We start from the raw sequence: 14407 nt of genomic DNA, 5'->3' as shown, positions 1-14407 counted from the left end.
CCCCACCCCTCAAAACTGTCCTCACCATCACAAACAAGAAAAGTCTAAGAAACCATCACAGCCAGGAGGAGCCTATGGAGACTTAATGATGAAATGTGGTATACTGAGTGAAATCTGGAGCAGAAAAAGGACTTTAGGGAAAAACTAAGGAAATCTCAAAATATGAACTTTAGTATGAAGGTATCAGTATTGGTTCTGTGAACCTGAAATATCTGAGGCAGGTCTCAGTCAATTTAAAAAGTTTATTTTGCCAAGGTTAAGGACACACCCATGACACAGCCTCAGAAGGTCCTGATGACATGTCCCCAAAGTGGTCGGGGCACAGCTTGGTTTTATACATTTTAGGGAGACATTAGATGTCAATCAGTATATGTAAGATATACATTGGTGTGGTCCAGAAAGGCAGGACAACTCAAAGTGGGGAGGGGGGCTTCCAGGTCATAAGTAGATAAAGGACAAATGGTTGCATTCTTTTGAGTTTCTGATTAGCTTTCCACTGAATCAAAGGAAGCAATTGGATATGCATTTGTCTCACGTGAGCCGAGGGATGACTTTGAGTGTTGTCTGTCCTTTGTGAGGGAGGTATGTAGCTTTTTAATCTTTGTAGCCATCTTATTTAGGAACAAAATGGGGGACAAGTTTGCCGATCACGGTTCCCAGCTTGACTTTTCCCTTTGGCTTAGTGATTTTGGGGTCCCCAAATTTATTTTCCTTTCATAGTTCATTGGCAACGAATATACCATGCAAATATAAGATGTTCATAGTAGGGGAGACTAAGTATGGGAATCCTCTGTACTATCTTTGTAATTTTTTGGTAAATCTAAAGCTGTTCTAAAAATTAAAGCTTATAAAACAAACGCAAACAAGGCTTTTGACCCAGAAGGAAACTCCAGGGAATTTTTCTTTGGAAATAACTAAGGATGATTCATCCACAATGATGTGTGTCACAGAGATGTGGATAATAGTGAAAAGGTAGAAATAATTTAAATGCCCAATATTAGGTATGATAAATCCATACAAATCATGATCACAATCTTATAGAAATATATTTCTTGATATGACATTCATGATTGATAGCTGAGTGGAAAAAGCAGACTGTGAAGAAGGCTGTCAAGTATGAGCTGATTTTGTAAAAGATATTTATTTTTATATATGTATAGAAGGTGTATGGGGAAATATATTTCACTGTGTTAATGGTGATTATCCCTGGTGGTAACATAATGGAATTTTTTTTCTTTTTTATGGAACCAATACTTGTTTGTTACAGAAAGTAAAAAGCAACAAAAAAGCAAAAGTTACTCTTTGAATTAAAAAAAAAAAAAAGCTGTAAATGATTCTACTCTAAATTCAGCAGCAGTAAAGGACTAAAGAAGGAAATTCTGAGAGCAGATGGGACACTGGCATGCTACAAGCCTGCCTGTTACTTCCGTTCAGTCACCTCCCTGTTGCAAGGCACTGCCTGGGCAGGCCTGCTGGCTCCTTTTAATCTTCCATAGAAGTAGGCCATCCCCACACAGGCCCTGCCAAGTGCAAGAAAGGTAGCCACCTATAAAAACAGTAAATAGGCTGCAAAGTGCATGGAGATCAATTCAGACTTGGCACTGTGGTCAGTGCCAAGGAGGAAGTAGACAGCTAAGCCTGAAGGCTCTGTAGTGCTAGAAAGTAGGGAAGTGCTCAAAAACAAACAAAAAACAGAAAACCCGTTTTGATGGGGATATGTCAATGAAACATAGGAGCCAACTAACAGAGCTTTCAAAGGCCAAAGCTGAGCAGTTTCAGCAACAAAATAGTAATACTGGATTATAACCCAAAGAATAAAATAAATATCCATGAGTCCATACTGATATAAATGATCAAATAAATAAATGAAGAAGAAACAAAACTCATGTTCGGAAAGTATTTCACATAATGTATGTAGATATTCCACCCTCAAGGAGAGGGAACATAACTCCTCACTCTTTAAGTAAAGTATAGGAGTGTGGGCCTGAGGTCATGCGGGAGACCCAACGCAAGGCTCTCTCAGAGGTCCCTAAATAGGTGTGGAGAGACAGAGTCAGCTGTGAGGGCTGAGACAAATTCAGGTCTGTATTTCTTCTTTTTCTTCTATAGTAATCCTACTCATCTCTGGCATTTTTTCATCTTAAAAAAGCACTTGCTTGTATCTTCCATCTCCTCATGGTAGGTGTTAATATCCCATTTTTTCAGGTGAAAACATTTTGCCTCAGAAAACTTAAATGGCCACTACTTATCAGCTGGGTAACTAGGGATCAGAAAAGACAGGCTCATCTCTTACCCAAGGTCAGTTCATTTCTCGGGGTTCTAGAGTCTGATTGCTTAACCTAGGTCTATTATTTACAAGTCATGTACCTTAAGCAGGTCTTGCAGCCTCTCTGGGCCTCATTTTTCTCATCTGTAGAATGGAGATAATACCAGAAGCTATCGGTGAGTTTATGTATATAGATTTCTTAGCACAGTTTGTGGAACATTAAGTAAGCCCTCTGTGAATAGTGGCCATTACTGAAAGAGAGAAGGCTCATGGGATAAAGTAGAATGCGAACTAGAGAGAGAAGAGCCCTTGCCCTTGTGGTCTGAGAAGGAATTGCAGTGAGGCTAGAGGCAAGTCAAACTTTAAGGTCCATGATGAAATAAATAATCATGGGACTTTTGCTCATGGCAGAGCTTACTCTTGGGTCTACACTAGGTAATGATCAGGCAGTACTGTGTCCGGAATTTATTCCTTCCGGTGGGTTCTTGGTCTTACTGACTTCAAGAATGAAGCCGCGGACCTTTGTGGTGTTACTGCTCTTAAAGGTGGTGTGTCCGGAGTTTGTTCCTTCATATGTTCAGATGTGTCCAGAGTTTCTTCCTTCCAGTGGGTTCATGGTCTCGCTGACTTCAAGAATGAAGCCGCAGACCTTTGCGGCAAGTATTACAGCTCTTAAAGGTGGTGTGGACCCAAAGAGTGAGCAGCAGCAAGATTAGATAGGATAGAGGGGGGCACAGGAAGCAAAGAGAGACAGTTGTATAAATGAGAGCAAATTAATTAGCTCAGCAAGTCTGTATGTTGGAGAGAAGCTTTATTAGTTTTTGTCTGGTTTGGAGTTTTCCTAAATTTTGCGTAAAATGCAAGGCATCCTAATTTCCCAGATAAGGATACTGGGTCCTAGAGTCACACAGCAGAACCAGGACTAGAACTCTAGTATTTTCATCATGTTTTTCTCGGTTAGCCCAAAATAGACCAAGGACGTTTTACTTTATTTTGTAAAGTTCAGATCCTTTAAAGCACAGTAACCTGATTTTCAGTTCAGGCTGTTGAGGCAGGTGAGTGTGGGACAGAGGGGACAAAGAAGGCAACTCTGCTCTGTCTAGTAAAGAAAGGTCCCTGGATCCGATTGTTTAGTCCATCTCTCCAGCAGTGCTGATCGCATATTTACTGCAACTAGGCAACCACTTCCTCAGATACTGAAAGCATGAGACTTCCCAATCAGCTCCTTGTACAATGCCCAGGCAGTGTAATTTTTGGAAGGAAAAGAAACTGTTAAACTTGCAAAGTCAGAATGCCTGCTACCTGATTTATTAACTCCCCCTTTATACCTCTACAATCTGGGGACAGAAGCCAAAAAGCTGAGCTGCCTATGTATACAGCCTAACTAAAAAATTGTCAGTGAAACACTGTAAAATGATTATGATAAAATATGATCATTTTATCAGCAGGTGTTTAGGGTCTGAACGTGGGGCTTATGGCATGCCTCTGACATTTCAGTTTCACAGGCATCACATCAGACAGTGAGCCCAGCTCAGAGAAGGGATACAGCATTCTGCTGACTGGGATGCCTTAGTCTCATTCTGTCACCCCAACCCCTACCCACAACCAAGAAAGTGTTAAATTTCACACCATCCTCCTGGTCAGAATTTAGGAGCTCCCAGTTCCTTTAGCTAAACATTTTTGTTTTACATCCCCTAAAAGAAAATTTAAAAGTATGTGCCTTTTTGCACATTTTTAAATTAATTCCTGAAATCATATATCAAGTGTAAATAGTTGCTAAGGGTGTGATCACTGACATATTGTGTCGTTTATATGAGTTTTTATATATATTTTTGTCAAAACTTTGGCACTGTTAATTTAGCTTATTAAATTTACAAGCAAGGTACACTATATAATCTAATTGGCAAAGCCAGTTCTGGTGGTCAAACCATCCAGCCAGATCAGACTTGCTTTCTGTCAGATTAAGTCTGATTTCATTTTTTTCAATACCAATAAACATTAGCACACACCTCATGATAACCATCTCACTTTTGAATTTGAAGTGTTAGATTGATGGATAGATAGATAAAACACACAGCCTTGCCAAGAGTTTCCTGCCTAAATGAAAAAAGAGATTGTCTCCTTTACTATTGCTTGCCATTCTCTCATAGGACTCCTCTAAGGGAGACATTCTAAAATTGTTACATGCTAAGATTCAGAAGGGTGAGAGTAGCATTTCTGCAGAAGTGTGGGAGTATGGTGATCTGGAAAGTGGGAGTGGCTGAAACAAGAACCTTATAGAGCACAGGCATGTTTCTGAGGAGATAAGTTTTAGGAAGCAGTATATATGGAAGTTAAGGATTTGGACATTAATTTTCATAAAATTACCCAGGCCCAAATACTTCCTGGAAGGTAATTACATACCACAAGGGTATCGGTACCCCAGTTTTAAGGCCACCACTTTTAGATACAGCAATACCCTCAAACTAGATCAGTGACTGAGCTAAGGCCGGTTAACTAAACTTCACTCCGTATTTGTTCTCCCCAGTGTTTGCAGGCATGACTTTTCTCGAGACCTGCCACCTAGAAGGGTCAGAGTGAAACTCAGCCTTTCTAGTTAGTACCTGTATTTCATTAGGTCTGGGTTGTCATTTACAAAACTCTCCAAGTGAGCAAAGCAGGATACTGTTGCTCTCCAGATATTTGAAGGGTATTTGGGGATAGGAACACACTTGTTCTGGAATGTAATGTTTCAGCTGCCAGAACTAGGAACATTTGAGGGAAAGGCAGAAGGAGGCAGGTTTTTATTCAGGATAAGAAGGAAGGTGGGTTGAGGAAGGTTAACATTTTTTATCATTTGTATTGCATAAAATACATAAAGCTTTCACAGTAACCCTGGAAGATAGCATTTCGACAAAACAGATTCAGAGAGGTTAGCGACTTAAGATCCCACCGTTTATTAGTTCATAACAGGGATTTGAACCTAGTTCAGTCTGGTGACATCAGAGTAATTATGTAATGCTGACTCTCTCATTGGCATTACCTGCTATAGAATGGGCTGTCTGCCTAACACCCTTAGTTTATTTAAAAAAAAAAAAAAAAAAGTGAAACAGCCATTAACATCTGAGTCCCATTCCGGTTGTAAGTCTAAATGTGACTGGTAGGTGTTTCAGAGGAGCGTGGTAAGTGGCTGAGGTAGAAGGCTGTATTACTTCCCTTGCAGAAAGTGAAGACTTTTATAGACTATTTAAGATAAAAAATCTCATGAACAGTCAGGCATGGTAGCTCATGCTTATAATCCCAGCACCTCGGGAGACTGGGGCAGGTGGATCACAAGGTCAGGAGTTCAAGGCCAACATGGTGAAACCCCATCTCTACTATAAATACAAAAATTAGCTGGGTGTGGTGGCGGGCACCTGTAATCCCAGCTACTCAGGAGGCTGAGGCAGGAGAATCGCTTGAACCCGAGAGGCGGAGATTACAGTAAGCCAAGATCACACCACTGCACTCCAGCCTGGGTGACAGAGCAAAATCAAAATAATAAATAAAAATAAATAAATAAATAAAATGAGATCATCTCATGAACATAGACTAGCTTATATACAAAGTTTATATACAAAGTGAAGCAAGAACATTCAGGAGAGGAGACGATGCCTAACACTAATTATATTGTTGAACCCTCCAGGAGAGATGACATACAAGCTGAGCAAAGCTCTGTGTTACAGATTCAGTTATGATCCCTTTTCTTATTCATTATTGTGAGAAGTGGGTTATTATAAAAATAAGATGCTTTCTTTAAAGATGCTGTTCTGGGGGGGGGGAAAAAAGGTTCTCCCTCTCTCCCCTGAGCCTGTATCTCACCTACTAGGCTTTAAAGTCCTAGAGGGCAACTCCTGTGTTCATCTTATTCATTATTGTGCCCAGAATCATGACTGACACATGGTTGACAGTCAACAAATATTTAGCAAATGAAGTAATCAATAAATGATATGCCAGTATCCTAAGATCTCATGTTTTAAACTGTGAGATAAATTTCAGACCCAAGAACAGATCTTTTTTAAGTTAATGAGAAAAGATTTTATCAGTTCAGACTTCAGACCTTTTCCCCAAGCCACTCTCCAAGTCTTATAGTAAAGAACCTGGCAACTGGAAAAGAGTTTATTTATAATTTGGTTATTCCCAATTTGGCAAGAGTTGTTGACTTCTTTGAAAATATGATGAAAAGTATGGCTTCTCTCAGACAAAGGAACACACAGATAAAATTCTGTATACAATTTCATTAGGTCCATGAACATTTAAACTATGTGTCTCAAGAATGCTAAAAAGTGAACTGCAGCTTAGGGCAGAGTCACCATACTGCCCTCATATTTGAAATAAAACTGACAAGAGAACAATGAGAGCTTGCTTTGGATATAATACCAAGGGGGAGAATATGGCGCCAGTTCCAGCTCTGCCTTGATTCTGGTGAGAAGCTTTCATAAAAGACCCTTTGTTCCCTTTGGGACAGATGCCATTAAATACTGCTCCTTAATGACAGCCCACTGTCCAGCTCTTCCTGGCATGCACCCTTCATCCCATGATTGTATAACCAGCAGGAAAGGGGAGTGGAAACAAGGCAGATTTTGGAATGGTGAAGATTACTGGGTTGGTTCTTTTGGCTCCTAGCATACACTTACCTTAACTTGCAGGACCTGTTTCTTGAAATGTTTTTGCCTTTAGTGGAAGGTCTAGAAATCTGCTGCCTAGGATATTTTCCCTTAAGGTCTTTCCCAAATGGATGCAAAGGAGCACAGCTTTTGTATAGACATAGATAATCCCTTGTGAGATGAAAAATTTCTAGGTAATAGCTGGGAGCTGATGTTCTACAGGCCTTTTCCTTCCTACCAGCTTGACCACTTCAGACTTTATCCAACAGAAACTAAACCTTGAGTTTTAAGGACACAGACCTTACTATGTGACCCTAGGATTTTACATGTCTCAGAGCTTCACGTTTTTCATCTGGAAAACGAGGGATAATAATAGCCCCTACATAATAGGAAGAATGGGTGAGTAACACACGTAACTCAGTGCCCCGGTCCACGGTAAGCACTTGATCAAGCTGGCTCTTGTTACTATTTTAAGGACAGTGACCTATGGAAGTGGATGGGGAGAAACTAGGCAAGTTTGCTACTTTTGCCTTTCTGAGTGTGCTCATTCCTGCTTTTTCAGGCTCTGCCTTCTCCTTGCCCCTGTCCCTGTACCAACAGTGTTCTCTCCCAGGTCCAAGCCAGAGGTGCTGTAACTCTGAGCAGCTGAGGTACCAGCCATGCCTCTGGGGCTTGACAACTCATTTTTTGGTCACTGAAACATCACTAACATCTGGAATAACCTGGCCAGGGCAGTAATGACTGACCAGTCCCCTCAACCGTGTCCATCCCTCCCTCCCTTTCTTCCTGTTGTTTGTATTTCACTTCCTTTTTAAAAACAATTATTTATTGAGCTCTTCCATGTGCCTAGTCCAGTGCTAGTGCTAGATATACATAGTTAATAAATAGTATTGCTATTCTTGTATGCTCTAGTCATGGGTAGAGAGAAGAGCAAATCGCAAACAAATTATGTAATGTGATAAGGCCTATGAGAGAAGTAAGAGAGAATCACCAGGGAGTCCTACTTAGTAGGGTACCTTCTCTGACGAGGTGGCATATGTCCCTATGGCATGAGTTGAAATCTTGGATTTTTTCCAAGTGCAAAATGCCATTGAGAGTGCAGATGATAGTAGCTTCTTGTTTTTTCTCTCCTAACAATAAATGGCTTAAGGCTTAGAGGAAATCACACACCTGATTTTTACCAGCAATTTATTTTGTCAGTTAAGTTTAAAAGAATGATGACTCTCACCTGCTCCTTTAAATAGCTGCTCACTTAACCATATACCAGGTACTGTGCATTTTATATGTATTCTCTTATTTAATCCTCTAGTAACTCAAGAAAGTAAGTTTTATCATCATCCCCCTATGGCCAGATAAATCAGAATTTAGAGAAACTAAGTAACTTGCCTTTGGCCATGTTGGTCAATCATGGTAGTTAAGACTTAAAATCCAGGTATGTCTGACATAAAGTCTGTGCTACCAACCAGTAGACTAGGTTGCCTCCCTTCTTGTGATATCTTAACTCACCTGGTTCTCCTTTTCCTTTGTAGTGGTGCCAGTGAAGAAGAGGACACATGAAGGCTTGCTACCCCCACTGGAAAATCATCCCCTCCCCTTGTGTGTATGTGACAGTGTGTATGTAACGGCTTCTGATTTCTGTGAAAGCTGCTCAGCAACAAACGTACTTCCACCAGATGTGTCCCCAGATCCACAGCAGGCACATATCTCTCCAAGGGATGACCAGTTTTATGCTTACTGACTGTGTGCTTCTCATCCTCTGGTTGTGGTAGGTCAAGGAAAAGAGCCCATTTGATCCACCAGGAGCAATTAAGAAGGGTCCTTCAGGTAATCCCTCAGTGGCTGCTTTGAACTTACTCAGGAAAGTCAGCCCCCATAATATTGTGTTACTAAACAGTATGGCTTTGTTAGGAAGGATCTGGAATAATCTTGAAGGGAAGTCAGAGTTTTCTCCCTGCCTATTAACAGAAACCCAATTTTGTTCATATTGAAGCATGAAATAAATGAGAGCAAGGTAGGGCCACATTGACTCATGTGGGCAGTCCCTAAAAGTCCAGTTCTGCATTTGTGAAAATGTGGTGCCATGAATTAAGGTGGATGACTGGAAAAAGGTGTTGGAGAAAGAGTTAAAGATTAGGAAGAGATATTTTTAGTATATGAAGTTATCCAGGACTTGAGATTCATAATTCAGTGCTGTGGAAATGAAAAAAAATGATTGAAGAGGTGGAACGGAAATGACCTTAGGGGGGAAAATAAAGGACCAAAGAAATCTGATTAAAAGTTGAAATCAGTAATTCTGAATTCAAATTGCTTGAATTTCCAAAATAGTCAGTAAAGGATCTAATAGAACCACAATTATTTGGGTGAATTCTGCAGGTTTTATGGGCTTGTCACAACGTGAAGGGCTGGAATGTATATTACCAAATGGGAATTTTCATTGTAGGTTTTTGCTAGTCCTACCCTCATTTTAGCCTAATTTGGCTTAAATGCAATATGGGGAGAATTGATGCCACTCCATGTGTTCTGAATTCAGCTCATCTCCCAGCATATAGATATAACCTCCTTTACCTCAGACCAGAACCCTTCTTCCTGTGGCACTCCCCACCCACAGACCTTCAGATCATCTCCCACACCCTGGATCTCGCTCTCCTCTTAGTAACAGAGACATGCCTGAGGTTGGACTTCCTTGCTTTTCTCTACTTCCAAATCACAATTTCTTACAACCAAGCTTTGTACTCCCGAGTAAGCAGGGATGTGCTAGGGGAATGTAAAACTGCAAACTTAAAAACCTGCATCTTCTTGAAGCATCAGTTTTACTTACCAAATGGTTTGGAGTCAGGAGATGACCTATTTTTATATAAAAGTTATATTATAGAATAAAATGTTCATACACATAGACTGTTAAGATAAAAAATAGGAATCTTGAAAGGTAATTATTTGCAAGTGGGTTATATGTTCACTCTCCTCTGCCTTTATGGTATTTTGGTGTTCACTTATGAAGAATACAACTGGAACCATATCCAAGCAGACTCTGGGTTGCTGCTAACCCAGGGCCTAGACTTCTAGTGCCTCTGAGGCAGAACCAAAGGAGCCTGCACCGGGGGAAATCCCTTTTCCTGCCTGCCTATGACCTGTTCACCTATTATAGGGCCAGCTGATTATTGTGCTTGCAGGATGGTTTTGAAACAGAAACAATACTTGTTTACTATAAGAGTCCTATTTATATTATTTTTCAGTCCTGTGAATGCTGTGAAATGATTTATTCCTTTGAGGCCAGGAAGCTCCCAGGCATATATGCTTCTAGGTTAGGATTGTCCTAACTCACTAAAGATGCCAGGATATTGGGGCTGAGAGGAGTTTGAGATGTTAAAAAAAAAAAAAAAAAAAAGCATTTTTCTCTCAAACTGGTGGCCAAGAAATGGCTAAGACAATTTTGGTGCTTTAGCTGTCTCTGCAAAGACTGGAGAATTTGGCATACCATTAATTACAACCTCCAATCATATCCAACAAAACTACCCTAAAAGAAGGACCAGTAGCCACTCTTGAAAAAGTTTAAGTATCAGAAGATTAAAAAGATTTTAGGATTTGGAAGCTTGTATTGTCTTTCCCCAATAATCATTGTTTGATCTCCAAATAGTAGCCTTATATTAGCAATGGACAGATCATTGGTTCTCCATATCTGATAATATGTTATTACTTTGAATCAGTATTTGGGAAATTCAAGTATTTATGCAGTGGATATAAATGGAAATATAAAAATGTGTGCCAGTCTGTCTCAGTAACTTATCTCTGATCCTCAAGGAAAGCACTTTTGCTGTTACTTAGAAAGGGTTTCAGAGTTGCTTTACAGACTCCTGCTGTCTTCAGCACCTGATAAAACTTTAACCAGGGAAGCATTAAACACAGTGCAGCAGCTTTTGCCCAGGCTCCTAAGTTCCTGCCGGCAGCATTTATCAATGTAAGAAACTAGGATGCTTCCTGCAGTGGCACCACCTTCCCATAGAGCTGGAGCATGCTGCTTGGCCTTAAGCCCCAGCATGATGAGGCTTCCCTCCTGCCAGGTCAGTAAAACTTAGAAAGCTCAGAATTGTGTCTTGCCTGGCTGCAGGTTGCAGGGTTTGCTGAAACCCCTAAAAAGAAGTCACCAAGGGAGGCAGGTAATGAATGTTTCCAGAATCAGTCAGATACTCATAGCAATTTCTGGCTACCTTTCAAATGTTGAATTTCCGGATGCCGAGAGGGACTTTGATTTGATATCATTAAATCCAGGACAGTCCCAAGAAGTGCTTGGAGTCTCCACTCTGACAGCCCAAGAAGGGAAATAACTTGTATTAAGGAACAACTATGAGCCAGGCCCTGAACTGTCTCTTAGATAGTAAAACAGATGGGGAATGGAAGTCATTTGCTTCAAGTTACACAGCTAGGAAATACTCAAGCCAAATCTTGAACCCAGCTCCCCCTAATTCTGTGGACAAGCACTTTGTACCACACACTGTGGTCCACCTAAAAACAAGGATAAAAAGGCTTCAGGTTTTCCCACTGTGCGCTGACCATCCCAATTTATGAATCTTTTCAAAATGACAGTTATAGTTAGGGCTCAGAAATGGCATTGAGGTAGCCTTATTTCTCCCCTTTAGCCGATGCTTTAAGTACACATTGCTGACTTGAGCCCACCCCCAGGAGTTGGGAGAACATTTCCTTTTTCATGCCGTCTTCCATAAATAAAGTGTTTCTTGGCCTTCAAAGGTATAGAACTTTGCAGCAGTAGTAAAAGTGAAGGGTGTTCTGCTTTCTACTCAACTTTATTTGCAACTGTCTGCAGCTTCACTGCTGTAGAAAAGGAAATCTTCATATTTTAGTAAACTTAGCGGCCAGTGTGCTCTGTGAGGATGTGGCAATTCAAAGTCCAGTGAATCTGGACTCTCCTACTAATTCCTGGTTTGCGTGTGTTGGGGGAGTGTGTACCTATATATAAATGACAAGTGTGATATGTGTGTATATGTATATACGTACATGTCCACACACACACACAATATTTGAGAACTAAGGAAAACTCAAAGCAGCCCCTTCATTATCTTGCATACTACTTCAAAGATTTCTGTCAGCCCTAATTACAAGTGTCACCATATAGTTGGAGCTTAGGTACTTGCTTACAAGAAGAGCAATTCCCTAGCAAAAGTTGTTAGCTGCTAAGGCACTGAGTCAAAGTGACAGCCCTGAAGGAAATTTGCACTCCAGCCCTCCTCCAAGATGTCTAATAACATGGGAAACTTGGATGCCCAGCCATTTTGGTGACCTGAGAGTCTAACTACTCCAGTTAGACCTGAGGGCACAAATGCAGAATTCATGACCTTGTAGTAGTGGCAGGGTCTAGGAAGTCCTCTCTCCCCAAGTAGAAAATGCTCCCTTGCCATTCTTGAAATTCCACATTCATTATATGTATTGGCTGTTCCATACATGCTTCTCAATAAGAAAATTAACTGCATGTTTACTGTGTGCTGATCACATCAGATTTTTATGTTTAAAAAAATCTCATTATGGACTGAGTCCAGCTCAGCCCTAGGAGAAAAAGAAGGCCCATAGGGGAGACTTCAATCTCATTATTATTGCCTTTATCCAACAGGGCTTATGAAACCCCCTACCCTGTCCCATTCCAGAAACCGTAAGACTCAGGCAGTTCTTGATTCTGGAGGCCTGCCTGGTAAGATAAGATAGTATCATTTGGAACTGAGAACATACCAGAAACAGCAGAACAAGGTCCAGAGCAGAAAAATGAAAATAAGTGAAGACACTTACGGATACATTGGTGCAGAAAAAGCCACGGAGCCCATACTAGGCTTGATATGACTTTGAGGGGACAGCAGATTAATACTCAATGAGGATTAAACCTGACCGGTCTTTCTACAGTGACAGGCCACTCTGCATGAATGGGGAGAACCAATGAATCCATTGTCCTCTGCCTATTTTCCTGTGCACAGTGACATTCCTTCCTTAGGAATCTTCCCTTTCCACCCTTTACATTAAACAAGGGAACACTGAATCTTTCAACAGAATTACACGTTTGAGTTAATGTTTCAGTATATCATTTTCATACTGTAAATTATTTTGTAAGAGAGATTTACTGCTATCCCAGGATGTTTGGACTTGGCGCCCCTGTGCATTTGGAAATCAATAAACTATTACTGGAAATGCCATTTGTCTCTCAGAGTTGTGCACAAAGGACCCTGCAAGGTGTAAATATTTATGACGATCTGCATACTTCACTGTGGTAATGCTGGAGATGATGGTGTTTTGGTCACTAGATGTGGAAGTCTAATTTACTCCTGACTTTCCCTGAGTGCCTTAGGAGAGATCTCTGGGAAGTGGCAAAAGAACAGACTTAAGATCATTATTATTTAGTGATATGTTTTCTCCTCAAAGTAAAATGATCCAGGCCTAGATTAAATTTTATGAGCAACTTAGATTATAACCTAAAGAATACTTGGTGCCAAATTATGTTTTCAAGTAACATTAAAGTTTTAGAATTTGGATGAACTAGAAGGAAGGTCAAATTGTAATTTTTGCCATCTTTTCTAGAAAAAAAAATGTCTTTTAGAGCAAATTACAGTTAGGCCAACAAAATCTTTGTTTTGTGAAACTTTAGAAATACATATTTGCATGTAATTGATGAAGAAATAGAATGAGTTGTAAATGAAGCAATTCCAATCTGGTTTGAAGGACCAGAGGTTGCACTGAAATCAGAAGTCATATACTCAGAGGCCTTCAGGAGCCGAATGTGAAGACTCAAGATGGTAGATATTGTGTGAATTAGAAAATACCAAGCCCTGCCTAAATGCATTAACATTTAACATTTAAAAATCCTAAAACCCACCAGCAGGTGTATCTGGAGGGACAGTTTGTGGACTCTCCTCTAAATTTTCTTTTAACGCATTTGTCTTCATCAGACCCTTTTAGTTAGCTAGGGACTATGTGAGAACCTTGAGAAAATTGTGCAAGCTAGGGAGATAAGTCACTCAAGGTCACCCAACAAGCCAGGCTGGTAAAGCCCAGGACAGCAGACTCTCTGTCTCCGGGAGCAATCATTAGGCCCTACTTCCTCTTCCCCAGTTGCGGAGAACACTGCTGCCTGGTGGGGTGGCATTGCCTGCCACTGTAGCACTTAGGAGTCTTCAGTGTTTTAACAAACCACAATGTGTTTGGAGGTTTTCTTCCCTGCTTCCTGGTGCCAGTATCTCAACACCACATCCACTGCCCCAGCCCTTTCTTTGTTTATCTTTCCCTCTGAAAGCTACAACTCTTATTTTATTTTATTACTCTTTGTTTGGTCCAACATGGCCCCATTTCCTTTATACTCATAAAAAGGTAGAATTTCAGCTTGTCTGGAATATCTCCTGGCCTTCACAAGGCACAAGAGTTAAAGAGACACCCAACAGAAAGTCTAGTAAGATAAGATATCACAGAAATGGAACCAAAGCAAAAGACTGCTTGAAGTCAATAACAGGCTGCAGTAAGTGTCTGT

General features: G+C 40.6%; 1 protein-coding gene across 1 annotated transcript in view; it reads left to right on the top strand.

Moving 5' to 3' along the window:
* TRIM44 (tripartite motif containing 44) overlaps positions 1–13082 on the top strand; it is a 135493-nt gene extending 122411 nt beyond the window's left edge. The window contains exon 5 of the mRNA XM_025356132.1: positions 8421–13082. Within this exon, the coding sequence (XP_025211917.1) occupies positions 8421–8448 (28 nt within the window). The 3' untranslated portion in view covers positions 8449–13082. The remainder of the gene's footprint in view (positions 1–8420) is intronic.
* The last annotated feature ends 1325 nt before the right edge of the window (positions 13083–14407 follow it).

Source organism: Theropithecus gelada, chromosome 14, assembly GCF_003255815.1.
Source record: "Theropithecus gelada isolate Dixy chromosome 14, Tgel_1.0, whole genome shotgun sequence".
Classification (NCBI taxonomy): domain Eukaryota; kingdom Metazoa; phylum Chordata; class Mammalia; order Primates; family Cercopithecidae; genus Theropithecus; species Theropithecus gelada.
The sequence above is the reverse complement of the archived record's forward strand: the minus strand, read 5'-3'. Positions and strand labels throughout refer to the sequence as shown.